The sequence below is a fragment of the Podarcis erhardii genome (assembly GCF_964252035.2).
Source record: "Podarcis erhardii genome assembly, chromosome: 1".
Taxonomy (NCBI): Eukaryota; Metazoa; Chordata; class Lepidosauria; order Squamata; family Lacertidae; genus Podarcis; species Podarcis erhardii.
In genome coordinates, this window is record NC_138497.1 from 45564582 (window position 1) to 45580034 (window position 15453).

At 39.6% G+C, this 15453-nt stretch overlaps 1 protein-coding gene across 3 annotated transcripts in view; it reads left to right on the forward strand.

Moving 5' to 3' along the window:
- Positions 1-568: 568 nt before the first annotated feature.
- The window catches only part of GANC (glucosidase alpha, neutral C), a 34834-nt gene continuing 19949 nt past the window's right edge, over positions 569-15453 (forward strand). Inside the window, exons 1-8 of one of the 3 annotated variants that reach the window (XM_081859569.1) lie at positions 569-707; positions 1671-1733; positions 2725-2833; positions 4599-4726; positions 5107-5289; positions 5441-5489; positions 5777-5846; positions 6370-6466. In XM_081859569.1, the coding sequence (XP_081715695.1) occupies positions 679-707; positions 1671-1733; positions 2725-2833; positions 4599-4726; positions 5107-5289; positions 5441-5489; positions 5777-5846; positions 6370-6466 (728 nt within the window). In that variant the 5' untranslated portion in view covers positions 569-678. Of the gene's footprint in view, positions 708-1670; positions 1743-2724; positions 2834-4598; positions 4727-5106; positions 5290-5440; positions 5490-5776; positions 5847-6369; positions 6467-15453 lie in introns of all 3 variants that reach the window. The other 2 variants (XM_081859570.1, XM_081859571.1) reach the window with 2 other exon arrangements.

The window sequence follows — 15453 nt, forward strand, 5'->3', positions numbered from 1 at the left end:
AAACCTGAGTTATTAATTCCACTCGCACCTGACACCTTGCAAAGTTTCATTTAAGTCAGAGTTCATTATAAACTCTTTACGGGTACAGGTGACACATTAATGGGGAGTGTGTCTGCTTAGATGAGTGACTTTCTCTCACCTACCTTTGTACATCATGTTTGTGTCTTGCCTTTCCTGAAGCAGCAGGTGAAATGAAATATATGGGGATATGATCATTAGCTATATTAAATTCTGAAATAATATGTCTAAACAAGCCTACTAAATCACAACAGTGGGAGCCTATCCATTTTTATTGGAAGTGTATCACACTCAGTCCAATAAGCATGCAAAGAATCTCATCCAAAACCCCCACCTGTACTCTCTTGCTTCAAATGCAGCAAGAAGTTGTGTATCTACTGACAAAGATATTAATATGCAACACGAAGAGCTGAGTGTATTGATTAGAAGACAGGGAGCCAATTTTAGCTGTCTAGACACTGCAAATATCAAACCTCTTGCATCCTCCTTCCATACCGCGAAGATATCCGGTGGGCCGGACTACGAGAAACAAAAACTCCATTTCCCAGCATGCTGTGGGAGAGAGAAACCAAAACTCTCCATTGGTTGGGGGCTTTTCTCTGCTTCTAGCCGGCAGCGACGGTAGTGATTATTCAAAATTAGCTCCGAGAGTGGGATATCATGGCATCAAGTAGCCAGGAAGAAGTAAGGTAAAATACCATATGATTCTGCAGTAGTTGTTTAGCAAACCTAAGTTGAAATCATAGTGCATGCTTCTAAAGAGAAAAATTTGCTCATAGCCCACCTTTAAGTTACCTTGTTTTCAGACGTAGATACAGCTGGTAACATGTGAGTGGTAACATGCAGCAATAGATATGAAGTGTTATACTGTAATCAGTGCTTTTTTTCTAAGGGTACACGTACCCCTAAACATTTTGTGAATCTAAGTTGGGCCTCATTGAGAGGCAGTATTTCAATATGAGTAGGAAAATGAGAGTACCCCTAAACATTTTTTTAGAAAAAAAGCACTGGTTATAATTATAAGAGAGTATTTACACAAGTAAATGAAAAATTAAGAATAAGTGAAAGAAACAGCTAGAAGCTCATATTTAATATCTGTCTGATAACAAGTGATTCCAGTGTTACAGAAAAGAAAAGCAACAGTTTCTTATACCAAAATATTGCTAGCAGGCTCCATTTATAGAACATAGTAACTAGAAAACAATGACTAGAGGCTACTTTTGCACAGCACACCCTTTATAATGGACAATCTGAGGTCGCTTCTAGATGACCTGTTTATTATGATTTATCCTGATTTGTCCACACAAAGTTTGCAGGAAGGTTATACATCGTCAGCTGTTCAGTATGCATTCATTCTGATATTTTGTGCAAAGGTTAGATCAAGCCATTGCTACCCCAGACTTTCCAATGCCTTTTCCCAGCACTTTCCTAAGCACAAAAAGTCTTTTTGTTGTTCTTGTTGTTGCACTGCAGTGCCAGCTTCACTTTAATTGCACAACCTGAAGTTGCTGGTATGGAATTGAATTCTACCCAGAAAACAGCAACCATCTGGAAGCACCCTGAATTTATGCTAACATGGTCACCATGAGAGGGATGCTTATTCATTTTCTCAGTATCACCTTAAATTATACTGCATTATTTTATTTTTCTAGTGTCGAAGAGGAGGCTGTGAGCAAAAGCAGTTTTAAGACATGCAACCAAATTGCCTTCTACAGGTAAGGAATGTGAGTGTTTATCACTCTTAAAGGCACATGACTAGTGTGCTAACACCACATTGCAAACCATAGCACTAGGAAAATGGAGGGCTATATTCAGTTATCCTGGTGCTCTAGGAAAGCCAGGGAAGGGCTCCAGCTAGCCTGACAGCGCCTTCCCTCCCATCCTCCCCGCTCCCATACTCCCTCGCACTACCCCCCAAATCTGGAGGGTTGGGAAAACCCCTAGCACAGGGGTGAAGAAATGGGATTATTTCATCATCTGGGAAGCAGAAATGCTTGCGCCAACAGAACTACAGTGGTACCTCAGGTTAAGAACTTAACTCGTTCTGGAGGTACGTTCTTAACCTGAAACTGTTCTTAACCTGAGGTACCACTTTAGCTAATGGGGCCTCCCGTTGCCACCGCACAATTTCTGTTCTCATCCTGAAGCAGAGTTCTTAACCCAAGGTACTATTTCTGGATTAGTGGAGTCTGTAACCTGAAGCGTCTGTAACCTGAAGTGTCTGTAACCCGAGGTACCACTGTACCAGAAGTGCATAACATTATATTTTTTCCAGAGTTCCAGGACATTGCACCAGTAAAACAGTACTGTTTGTTGGCATCAAAACGTCTTAAAAGATTTCCAGCATATCATAATGGAGAAAATACTGCATGCAATGGTCACACCGCTAAGTATTTTTAAAAATCACAAATAGAGTTGGTTTTGTAAATAGTGCTTTGCTGCGGAAAGCTGTACCAGAGAATTGAATAGCATTTTCAATTTTCAGGTTAGGATGATATATATTAACATATATATGGAAAACCCTAAGTAGATAGTTGATTCCCACTGTTACTAGTTCATGAAGCTCTGAAAACATGTAAATCTGGGCAGCAATACTGTTTAAGCCGTTTTGGAATCAATGCAGTTTAAGTAGCCTAATAGTGAGCAGAATTGCACCCCGGATCATTAAATAAGTAATTTGATTGTGCTCTCTTCTTTATCCTTTAGGCGTCAGAAACGTTTATGTCCTGGGAAGTCCTTATACCGAGCATTGCTGGATACGGTGGAATTATCCCACAGCCGTGTTAAATTCCAAATAGTCAGTGAAGAATGCAAGGTTGGCATACAGTCTGAATGTCACTGATCAAGAAGAAAAATGAACACTTTACAGATTATTGCTTATGTAATATTGTACTGATAATATTTACCCAGATAATATTCATTTTCTTAGATAATGTTTACTCAGATATTTACTGATGATATCTCAGGTAATATTTACTCAGTTTTGAGATTCTTGCATGACCAGGGAACTACCAATCTCTTGTGCAAGTGAGAAGTTAAAACTTTACTTCCACAGCTAATTAATTTTACTCTGAGATCCTCTGAAGAAATGGGTTCGTTTATTCGTTAAACCAATTTGTCTCCTAGCTTTCCAAAGTTTGTTACTGAAATTGATTTTAAAAAGTTTATAATGTTAAAATATTGATTAAAAAACCCCTATAAGCCACAGATAATTGAAATAAAAGACACAGGGTGGCACCCAGTTGTTACCCTTGGGCTGGATTCAACTAAATAGTTGTGCCAGCGGGGGCCTGCACAAGTCCCATTATCTCAATGGGGCCTCTCCCCTTCCCCTCCTCCCATGCACCACCCGGATCAGCTGGCAGGGCAGAAGAAGCCCCAGAATAACACATGGGAGGAAGAGAGGAGAGATGGTTCCATCAGGCAAACAGAAATGCTTGCACTCTTTATCACTACTTTAAATTCTGCTTACCGAAAAGGAGGTAGGGGCATTTTTGAAGATTCCCTTCACTTCTGCAGTCTCCCATGGCACTCACCACCCTGACCTAGAGAGTCCTGCAACTCATTGGAGCTTAGCTGCAGTGGGGACAGTAAATGTTTTCCCTCCTGTTCCAATAGCAGATGCTTCCACTGTATCGGAACATCACCAACTGGATTCCACCCACAGCAATTTTGATGCATCCCCTGTCTTAACATTTCCTTTTCAGCACATTAACCCACAGTGGTGGTGCTGTAAAAAAAATGTCAGTTGAGGTAAGGCATCAAGATTGTGTTTTTCAAATGGATCAAGTCCAAATACTCTTAACATTATTATAATTATTATTTTAAAGAACAGGACCTGGTACAGATGCAACATTCCTAAACATGGTTATGGGGTTAGGGCCATCCTGTGGGTCTAACTGCTCCTTCTCTCTCTCTCTCTCTCACTCACTCTCACTCTCACTCTCACTCTCACTCTCTGGCACATTAATGCTCCTCTCCCCATCCTTTTTGGAACTAACCATATTACAGTACTACCTCTGCAACAGGGTAAATGCTAACTGGGGATAGCTTTGAAGCAGTCTAACCATGGTTAGACATTAGTTTGCAAACTTCGGCTTAATCTACCGGTAACTACGATTAAGCAACATCAGTGATGCACATGATCTCCCAGCTTCTTGACAAGTATACAATTAATCAGTTATCTCAGATCAGTCATATATTTCTTTCTCAAAAGCAATAATGCTAAAGTGTGATAATTATTAATAACTATTTTCTCCCCTGCTTTGCCATCACATACTCAAAACAACTCACAAATAAGATACTAAAGCAAATATAGAATGAATTAAAAAGAGTGTAAACATTACAATATTCTCCAAAAGTCTGTGGTTGGTTTGGACTTCCATTTTTATATGCTTTATCTTTGCTGCTGTGCAAACAGATGCATGCAAGAGGGGATTAATTGCCTTTATTTCTAGTGACCCAAAACATGCCAGGAGAAACTCTTTCCACCTATTATGGTAACTGTAGATATCTGAATCAATGTGATTCGTCAGCCGCATGAATATTCTAATTGTTTCTCTTTTTCTGCTTATCCCCAGGAACCTCTTTTAGTAGAAATTTCTGAAATAGAGGGTAATATTTTCAGGCTTAAAATTAATGAGAAAGTCCCATTCAAACCAAGATATGAAGTCCCTGATGTTCTCAATAAAGAACCTGTCTGCCTCAGGTAAGTGATGAAGCAGAATTTGCTAAATAAGATGGAATCTGAGGACACATGTATGTGATTTGGGCTGTAATCCATGGGGTTTATTTCTGAGTAGACGTGTATAGGATTGTGCTATGATATTTTCAGTGATATCATAACTTGAGTTACCTCAAAATCCAAGGGTGGGTTGTTGCTCCACTCACCCTTTCATTTAATGTGTAGCTCTATGTGGCCAGAAATGCATATAAGTGTGAAAAAGTCATTTATGCCTTGGGAATGAAATTAGAAGTTGATGTTTTTTGTTCAACTAGAATTATCAGTTTCTTAATTTGCAGCTGTTTGCAATTTGGGAACAAACTTTCAAAGCTTTTGTCTGTGTCTGCCATTTTCCCATTTTCCAGTCTAACAGTATTGCAGAAAGATGCAGACAAACTTGTGTTGGCTTGTGCCAATGAAGACCAGCAACTTCACGTCACTGCAAAACCTTTTCAGATACAGTTTGTTTGCAAGGGTGAGATTGTATGGAGTACAAACTCAAATGGCCTGCTGTATTTTGAGCACCTCCAGCCAGCCCCGCAAAGCAGGTATTATATGTCACTGTCTCCACAATCCAGCTGGAGTTAAATTATCTTGGGATGCAGTCCTAAAACTCTTACTAGTACATATTTGTAGGCAAGTCTATATATAAATATAAAAACTGATCACTCTTTTTTTGGGCGGGGGGTCGTTAATTAGGAAATCTACATCTCAAGAAGAGAAAGAAGGATCAGCTAATTCCTCTAAGGTAAACTAAGCTTTTATTTGTAGAGTTTTGCCTTATGGATTCTCCAAAAGACAAATCAGTCCTTCTAACTGGGAATAGTTAGTTTAGCATTTCTAATGAATTCAATAGGCCTTCTTCCAGGGTGGTGGAATGAAGACTGTGGCCTTAGTTGGCAGTTGACCAGAGTCAGTAAAACTGCAGCCCTAAACACTCTCTTGTGGGAGTAAGCCCCACTGAAATCCATTGATCTTAGAGCTGACATGAATACAATTGCCCTGTAGCTTAGATTTGGATAATTTTTATCCAAGCAGGAAAATCAAGATGACTTGGGTCTCTGGGAAGAAAAATTTGGCAAATTTTCAGACATCAAAGCTAATGGTAAGTATAGTGTCTTTCAATTTTGCTTGTAATATCTGTAATATATGTGTTCGTGTGTCATATGTCGACTGGATCACTTGCAAAAATAACCTGGCACTGTTTGTTCTGTAGTCATTTTTCCATAGCTGACATCTCCTCTGCTTGTTATACGCTGTGGTTCAGACTGTGTACATTTAACTGCAGGGGCTGGAAATGGTGAGCACGTATGTGCTAAACGCATTGGTCTTGTATACCTCTGTGATTTTTGAGTAAATCCAGTTTTAGCACCATCAGAATATAAGCCACTAACTGTGCATATATATAGTAAGGTGACAAAGAACCTCATTGAAGGGCACTTGTGAATCACTTACTATCCCTGACATTTTTACATGGCATGTGTTTCCAGAGCAATATTCTGACTTCATACTCTTTCTTATACCATTTGTCAGGGATTATTGAGCTGTTATTCCCAAATTGCAGGGGGTTGGGCTATATGACCCTTTGCATCCCTTCCAACTCTATACTTCTACGATTCTTCTTACAGGTCCCAGCAGTATAGGCTTAGATTTTTCTTTACATGGATTTGAACATGTCTATGGAATACCTCAGCATGCAGAGACACTTCTCCTTAAAAACACCAGGTAATTTAATTGGGTACGCATAAAACGCTGACAAAAGGGCAGCTTTGCCCAAGTCTCTGGAATTCTCTCCCAAACTGAGATTACCCTCCTTGTTGAACTTCAGGCACACGATTGAGACTTTCTTCTTCCATTTTCTGTGCATTGGTTTTATGTATGCTGCTTAGAAATGTGAGTAATTCAGTGGTACTTTAATGAATAAAGAAATAAATGTATCTTACTCCCTCCTTTTCTCAGTTTTCTCCCTCCTCTTTCCCTTAGAGTTCTGCTGCCTCCTTCAGTCTTCAGGCCTCTGATTCTCTTGCCACTGCCTGCTCTGTTGGGTGCTTCCAGCTGGGGGCTTGATCCTGTTGTGAATGGGTCATACAGATATTGCAAGTGGGTCATTGGCAGCAAGTGGCAGCAGGGCAGGGCATGCAGGATGGCATTTTGATGTTGCATAGGTGCCAGGTAAAACTGGCCTTCATGCGGAGCACCCACCTCACAATAAACACCCATCTGGAAGCAGCCTTTGCCTCTACACCTTCCAACTCACAGCATGGAGCACTTTTTTTCTCCTTAAGCCCTATATGAAGCTTTCCTCAAGATGATGTTTGAGGACACCTTTTCCCCCTCTGCCACCTCCACCAATCAAATCTCTGCCACAGTGCCCACTGCTTTCTTAGGCCGTGCTTCTTTTGCACCCTAATTTTCTTGCCTCCCAGGCCCTCATCTCAGGCAGCTTCCTAGTCCTCAGCAGCATCGGTTCCATTTTTCTTCACACAGCTTTCCCCTTACCAGGTTGTTCTCAGACATCCTGGAGTTTTTGTTTGGTTTTGGTTCTTGTTTTTTCAAAAAATAGAGAAGAGGATGTTGCTATTGGGTAGTCTATAAATGTAAAAAATGCTACTTTTTACTCACAAAAGCTGTATCCGCTAAAGAAACAGCTTTGTGTACAGTCGTACCTTGGGTCTCAAATGCCTTGGCTCCCAAACAAATTGGCTCTTGAATGATTAAAACCTAGAAGTGAGTGTTCCGGTTTTTGAAGGAGTTTCAGAAGCCGAACATCTGGTGTGGCTTCCGATTGGCTGCAGAACGCTCCTGCAGCCAATGAGAAGCCATGCCTTTTTTTTCAAATGGTTCTGGGAGTCAAATAGACTCCCGGAACACATTCTGTTCGAGAATCAAGGTATGACTGTATTAGCAATTTGTTACTGACCTTTTCCAGTAACAACAACAACAGCAGCAGCAACACTAACAATTTTATTATTTATATGCTGCCCATCTGACTGGGTTGCCCCAGTGGTGTTGTTAGAACTTACCTAAACTTCTGTGTTACTGCATCAGCTCAGGCAGTAGCAGTGGAAGAGTACTAATGCGCAGGTAAATGATGGAAAGGGACGTCAACGGAGGAGCCCTCCTCCCCTGTAAAGCCTCATCAGTAGATCCTTGCACATGGCATTCATATCTCAGCAAAGATGCCTGAGAATGCAGAGTGAAAGCGGGACAAGTTGAACTTGACCTTTGCTTTGTTTGATTAATTCTTTTCTTCCGGCGTACCGCGATCTCAGTGCAAGCAAGGTTCTTACCGGGAGGGGAGAACCTGAGCTATTTTGGAGGGTGGGGGCAACTCCAGGGCGCGGAGACCCTCAAAAATACTTCTGGAGGGTGTTCAGAAGGTCTGGTTCCCGGCACGACCAGGAGAAAGATCGACCCAGTCGCCAGGTAGCCTCTAAGAGGTGAAGAGAGCGGCGGAGAGATCTTGCAGGTCGAGGGACGCCATTACCTACCTCCAATTAGCGAAGCCCTGAGCCTGCGGAGAAAGCGGTCCGTTCTCAAATCAAGAACTCCGAAACGAAAGAAAACATTCCAATTTGGTGGTCAAAAGACCAAATAACAACAAGGAAGTCTCGGAGCAACAAAGAGGAGTGAAAGGAGTTTAGCTGGAGATCGAAAATCAACCCAGACGCAGCACGAAGCCAGTGTGAGAGGAAAGTGAAAGTGAGTTGCCTTGGTGGATAAGATAATTCCTCCCAGTCCTCCCCTCAGGACAAAGGGAAAAAATTTGTGGTGTACTGTTACAGAAGGAGGGAAGGAGAGAGGCCAGGGAAAAATATTTGGAGTGAGGCGTCCTTGGTGAAACGGAGGGGGGAAGGAGGAGAAAAGACGCTTCTTTGCTCTCTGTTCTGTGCGATAAACGCAAGGGATTCCAAAACCGGAAGAGAAGAATCTGCCGCCATTAGAAGCCTTTGAGAGTGAATCTGGTAATAGGTGGAAAGGGGAGAGGAAAAAAGGACAGTGATATACACCAGCAGAACCACCATACCGTAGGTGATTTCCTCTTTTTTCTATTACTGAGGCGCTTGACTTCTTTTTCTTTTGCTTTACTGGACTGGAACATGAAAACCGGAATTTTCAAATATTGATTTACGTGAAAGATTAAAAACAGAATTAAGATAAAGGGACATTTTAGAAAGAAACTGGGACTGCTATCTGTTTATGAAAGACTGAACTGATATCTTAGAATTATAGGGGAGAGCAACGTTGGGAGAGGAGACGCCGAAAAGCTAATGTTAAATTAAGGATCTGGCGACATCTAGTGGCGAAATGAAGACTGTTTAACTCTTTGACCGGTTCCCCTTCCCCTTCTCTCTCTCCCCTTCTCTCTCTCCATCTCTTGTACTCCCCCTAATTGTTTTCTATCTTTCCCTTGCTTTTCGGTTTTGCGATCTCTTTGTTAGTTGTTTTTGAGCGACCACCCAGCCTGATTGGAGGAAAGAAGACCAGCTGATAGAAGAATAACTGGACTGGGCGGAAGAGGAATTTGAAGGACTTAAGGGCAAAATTCCTATAGTGCCTACGGTGATTATAAGGAAAATATAAATAAGGGTTGGACAACTCAGGAGGGTCAAGGACAGAAAGTCAATATAATAAAGACTGAGAAGACTGATAGATATAACAAAAGGGTTAGAAAGAAAAACGGAGGGAAGGCACCACAAGGGAGGGGTGGGAACGCAAAAACAACAGGATGTCGCATACAGGAAAGAAGGGAACAAACGGGGGAAATCCTAGCGATAGAAGGGGATCGAAACAAGAGGTAGATTTTAAGACCGATATTTTGAAGGTGCTTGCTGAAATCAGACAGAGTCAAACTAATGTAGAACATAAGTTAGAACAAGTAGATAATAGGATTGGGAGATTGGATAAAAAGATGGATGAGACAGTAAATGAACTAAAAGGCCAAATAAAAGAGATATTTAGGAGAACGCAGCTCAATGAAGAAGGATTAAAAAGGACTAGATCGGAGTTAAAAGATATTAAAAGAGAAAAGGAAAAGATGAAAGCGGAAGTGATGGATTTAAATAAGGCACAGGAGGAGATGAAGGATATTATCGCAATGAATGAATTGAGGCAGAGGGAGGTGAACTTAAGATTGAGGGCGGTGCCAGAGACACAAAATGAAAATGTCAAGGAGAAATTAACAAAGGAGTTAGCGGAATGGATGGGGATGACAGTCGAGGAAATGGCCAAAAATGTGCAGAGTGCATTTAGAATGCGGGTCAGTTCAACAAGAGTAAAGAAATATACAGGCGATTGCCTGATAACATTTAAGGATAAAGAAATGAGGAATAAGATACTCTTAAGGAATAGGGAAAAGAGATTGAATATAGAGGGAAATTATATTATTATCTTTAAAGACGTCCCAATCAGACTACTTAAACGTAGAGATTCTTATAAATTGTTGGTGCAGGCACTGAAGAAAAATAAAATAGAATTTAGATGGGAATTCCCGGAAGGGTTATCCTTTATATATAGAGGCAAAAAGCATAAGCTATCAAACCAGGAGGAAACCGGGAAATTCTTGAGGAAATATAAAGAATTAAGGGTGGAGATGAATGGAGGGGGGGGAGCGGAAGGAGGAGTTTCAGGAGAATCTGAATCAAAAGAAGAGGAGGGAGGGGGAGGGAGTGGACCGGACGAAGAGACAGAAGGAGAGCCAGAAGAGGAAGATCCAGGAAATTGATAAAGATAAGGAAAATTTAAGGGAGTAATAGAAACAATGGGGTTAAAAATCTGGAGTTGGAATATTAATGGGATGAACGACAAAAAAAAGAGGAATAAAATTGAACAATATCTGAAAAAGAAAAATCTAGATATTATTTGTCTCCAAGAAACGCACGTAGCAAGAAGGCACAGGAAAATACTAATCAATAGGAGGTTAGGAAATGAATTTGAGTCTTTGGATAAAGAGAAGAAAAGAGGGGTGGTCTTTTATATTAAAAATAAGATTGAGGCTAAACCAATATTTAAAGACGAAGAGGGCAGAATAATAGGGGTCCGTATCAATTGGCAAGGAGAAAATTTGGTGGTAATTGGGGTATATGCCCCAAATGATAACAAGTCGGAATTTTTTAAAAAATTGGAAGAGAAAATTTGTGAATTTGTTGATCAGAAAATTATTCTAATGGGTGATTTGAATGGGGTGGTCTCTCTAGAAGCTGATAGGTGTAGGGAAGGAGGAAGTAAGAATGGGAAGCTACCAAAATCTTTCTTCTCAATGGTAGATAATGGTAATTTGATAGATATTTGGCGTCTTAAACACCCACTGGATAAACAATTCACCTTCCACTCCGAACCAAATCAGTCGCTGTCACGTATCGATCAGATATGGATCTCAAGCGAGTTATGCCCAAGAATTAAAACAATAGAAATAAGACCGAGTGTATTCTCAGATCATAATCCGATGGAGTTGGAATTAGAAAGCCTGGAGCTAAGAACTTTTAGATGGAGATTAAAGGATTATCTGCTGGAGGATCAAAAAATTGTTGAGAAAGCGCAGGAAAAACTAAAACAATATTTTATGGAAAACAGCGGTAAAGGAACAAAAGCTAACGTAGTATGGGAAGCAAGTAAGGCAGTAATAAGAGGTTACTTTATCCAGCAGAATGCAATCAAAAACAAGAAGAGAGAAAAAGGGAAAGATGAGATTTTGAAGCAGATAATGGTAAATGAGCAGAAATTATCCCAAAAACCTAATTGCCAGAAAGCAAAAGAAAATATAAAAATTCTACAAGCTCAATTTGCTACAATAATAAATAGAGAGGTTGAATGGAATATAAAAAAATTAAGACAAAAAAACTTCGAGTTTGCAAATAAGTCAGGCAAGTGGTTAGCATGGCAAATTAAAAAGAGGAAGGAAAGGAGCACAATAAATAAAATAAAGGTGGGAGAGGAAGAGAAATCAGATCCTAAAGAAATTAGGGGAGAGTTTCTCAATTATTATAGAAGATTATATTCCAACAAAGAGAAAATTAGTTTAAGGAGAATTGAGAGATTTCTGAAGGATAAAGGGGTGAAAAAAATCTCAATGGAGGAAAGACAACAGCTGAACACCCCAATAGGAAGTGATGAAATAGAAGACGCAATTAAAGAGTTAAAGAGGGGGAAAGCTCCAGGCCCTGATGGATTCACCGCGGGTTATTACAAAGAGATGAAACCCATTTTGGTGGGACCTTTGAAAGAAACTATGGATAACATTTTAAGGAAAGGGGAATTCCCAGAGACCTGGAAAGAGGCATATATTACGTTTATCCCCAAGCAAGACGCAGATTTAACCCAGGTTAAAAATTATAGACCGATCTCACTGCTAAATGTAGATTATAAAATATTTGCGGGGATCCTTGCAAAAAGACTGAAGAGGCTATTATCAGAGACTATTCATGGGGACCAAGCGGGATTCCTGCCAGGACGGCAGATGAGAGACAATACAAGAAATATAATTAACATGTTAGAGTATTTATCTGTCAAGATTAACAAACAGGCCATAATGATGTTTGTCGATGCCGAGAAGGCATTCGATAATGTTATTTGGGACTTTATGTTGAAAAATTTAGAGCATATAGAAGTGGGGGAGGATTTCTTTAATGGAGTAAAAGCCATATATACAGATCAGAAAGCCAAGCTGATTATCAATAATATAGTGACAGAAGAGATAAAGATACGAAGAGGAACAAGACAGGGCTGCCCGCTCTCCCCGCTTCTGTTTATAATGACCTTAGAAGTATTACTAAACTCTATAAGGCAGAATCAAAAAATAAAAGGAGTGTTAGTTGGGCAGAATGCATATAAGATTAGAGCCTATGCGGATGATGTAGTTATAATGACAGAAGAACCAACAACTGCAACAGGAGAGATATTAAAAGAATTAGACCAGTTTGGAGAGGTAGCAGGGTTCAAATTAAATAAGAGTAAAACAAAAATAATAGGTAAAAATTTGGATCAGAAACTAACAGAAACAATTCAACAGCAAACGCAAATAGAAGTGGTTAAAAAAGTGAAATATCTTGGCATTTGGATAACACCTAGGAATATAGATCTGTTTAAGAATAATTATGAATCGACGTGGAGGGAAATAAGAAAAGATTTGGAAATTTGGGGAGGGTTGAAACTGTCGTTTTGGGGAAGGATTAACACAATTAAGATGAATGTGCTGCCGAGGTTGATGTTCTTATTTCAAACTATCCCAATAATTAAAGGAAGCCGAATCTTTAAAGAGTGGCAACGAGTGTTGTCGAGATACATATGGCAGGGAAAGAAACCTAGGATTCAATTTAAACTATTAACAGACATAAAAGAAAGGGGGGGCTTCGCCTTGCCGGATGTGAAATTATATTATGAGGCGGTTTGTCTGTGTTGGGTTAAAGATTGGGTAAGGCTAGAGAACAGGGAATTATTAGACTTGGAGGGTTACGACAACAACTTCGGCTGGCACGCTTACTTATGGCAGGATAAATGGAAGATATATAAAGGATTTGGGAATCATATTTTCAGAGGACCTTTAATTGAAATATGGGATAAATATAAAAATCTGCTGGAACCAAAAACCCCACATTGGCTTTCACCTCTAGAAGTCATGTGTGTGAAGACTATTAATATGAGAAATAAATGGGCAACATATAACCAGTTAATAATTAAAGAAGATGGGAAATGGATTGTACGACCATACGATCAGGTTAAAGAACATGTCTATGACTGGTTACACCATCTCCAGGTGAACCAAATGTTCAGGAAGGATCTTAAAGAAAGAGGCTATGCAGAGAAAGAATCTAAGTTCCAGATGGAAATTATAAACAAAGAAGAAAAAATTGTTTCGAAAATGTATAGGATACTGTTGGATTGGAGTTTAGGGGATGAGGAGGTTAAGTGTGTAATGATTCGCTGGGCAAAGGATGTAGGACATAATATACTATTTGAAGATTGGGAAAAACTCTGGAAGGAAGGACTAAATTTTACGGCGTGTGTAACGGTAAAAGAAAACATAATGAAGATGTTTTATAGATGGTATTTAACACCTATGAAACTGTCGAAAATGTATAAGGTGGATAATAAGTGCTGGAAATGTAGGGTTAGTGAGGGTTCCTTCTATCACATGTGGTGGGAGTGTGGAAAAGTTAAACAGTTTTGGGAAAAAATCTATATAGAACTGAAGAAGATTTTAAAATACACGTTTCCAAAGAAAGCAGAATTTTTCCTACTAGGTATATTGGGTTATGTGATAAGAAAAGAGGATCGTAAATTAGTATATTATGCGGTTACAGCAGCAAGAGTAATGCTGGCCCAGATGTGGAAAAAGCAGGAGACACCAACGGTGGAGGAATGGAGATTTAAGCTGTTGGATTATATGGAATTGGACAGACTTACAGGCAAAGTAAGATACATAAGAGACCAAAAGTTCACTGAGGATTGGGGAAAATATGTAGATTACTTGGAATTCATTAGTCAAGGGAAAATAACGCTAAAGGGATTTAGAGACGCACTGTGAAAGACTGTGAGTTATTGTTTAAAGAGAATAGGAGACCAAATAATATGTAAGGTTAATATACATTAAGAAATGTATATAAAAAGGTACAATGACAATATATACTAAGAAATGTGTAATTTAAAGTGTTACTTCGAATGATTTTCGGGAAAGCTAAAGGAAGTTTTGAAAACGAAGATTAAGAAATGTAACCAAAGTGAAAATTAAGTTTCTATATATTTCTCTTACTTTTATTTCTTTCTTTATTTTTATTTGTCTGTGCAACACTTTTATTTCTGTATGTTTATATGTGTGGGCGTGTACATATTCTTTACTTCTATGAAATAAAAATTTAAACCAGAAAAAAAAAAAAAAAAAAAAATATAAATGTAAAAAATGCTACTTTTTACTCACAAAAGCTGTATCCGCTAAAGAAACAGCTTTGTGTACAGTCGTACCTTGGGTCTCAAATGCCTTGGCTCCCAAACAAATTGGCTCTTGAATGATTAAAACCTAGAAGTGAGTGTTCCGGTTTTTGAAGGAGTTTCAGAAGCCGAACATCTGGTGTGGCTTCCGATTGGCTGCAGAACGCTCCTGCAGCCAATGAGAAGCCATGCCTTTTTTTTCAAATGGTTCTGGGAGTCAAATAGACTCCCGGAACACATTCTGTTCGAGAATCAAGGTATGACTGTATTAGCAATTTGTTACTGACCTTTTCCAGTAACAACAACAACAGCAGCAGCAACACTAACAATTTTATTATTTATATGCTGCCCATCTGACTGGGTTGCCCCAGTGGTGTTGTTAGAACTTACCTAAACTTCTGTGTTACTGCATCAGCTCAGGCAGTAGCAGTGGAAGAGTACTAATGCGCAGGTAAATGATGGAAAGGGACGTCAACGGAGGAGCCCTCCTCCCCTGTAAAGCCTCATCAGTAGATCCTTGCACATGGCATTCATATCTCAGCAAAGATGCCTGAGAATGCAGAGTGAAAGCGGGACAAGTTGAACTTGACCTTTGCTTTGTTTGATTAATTCTTTTCTTCCCTGAGAGCTCCACCCTAAGCAAATACATCTTTTGCCAAATACCTCATTTAGGAAAAGAAAAGGAAAAAAAAACAGTTCTGGGGACAGTTTTATTTGGTGCCTCATCCCACACCTGTTTTCACACCTTGCTCTATTGTTCCTTCCAGGGTTGCTGTGATGTTTTTTTT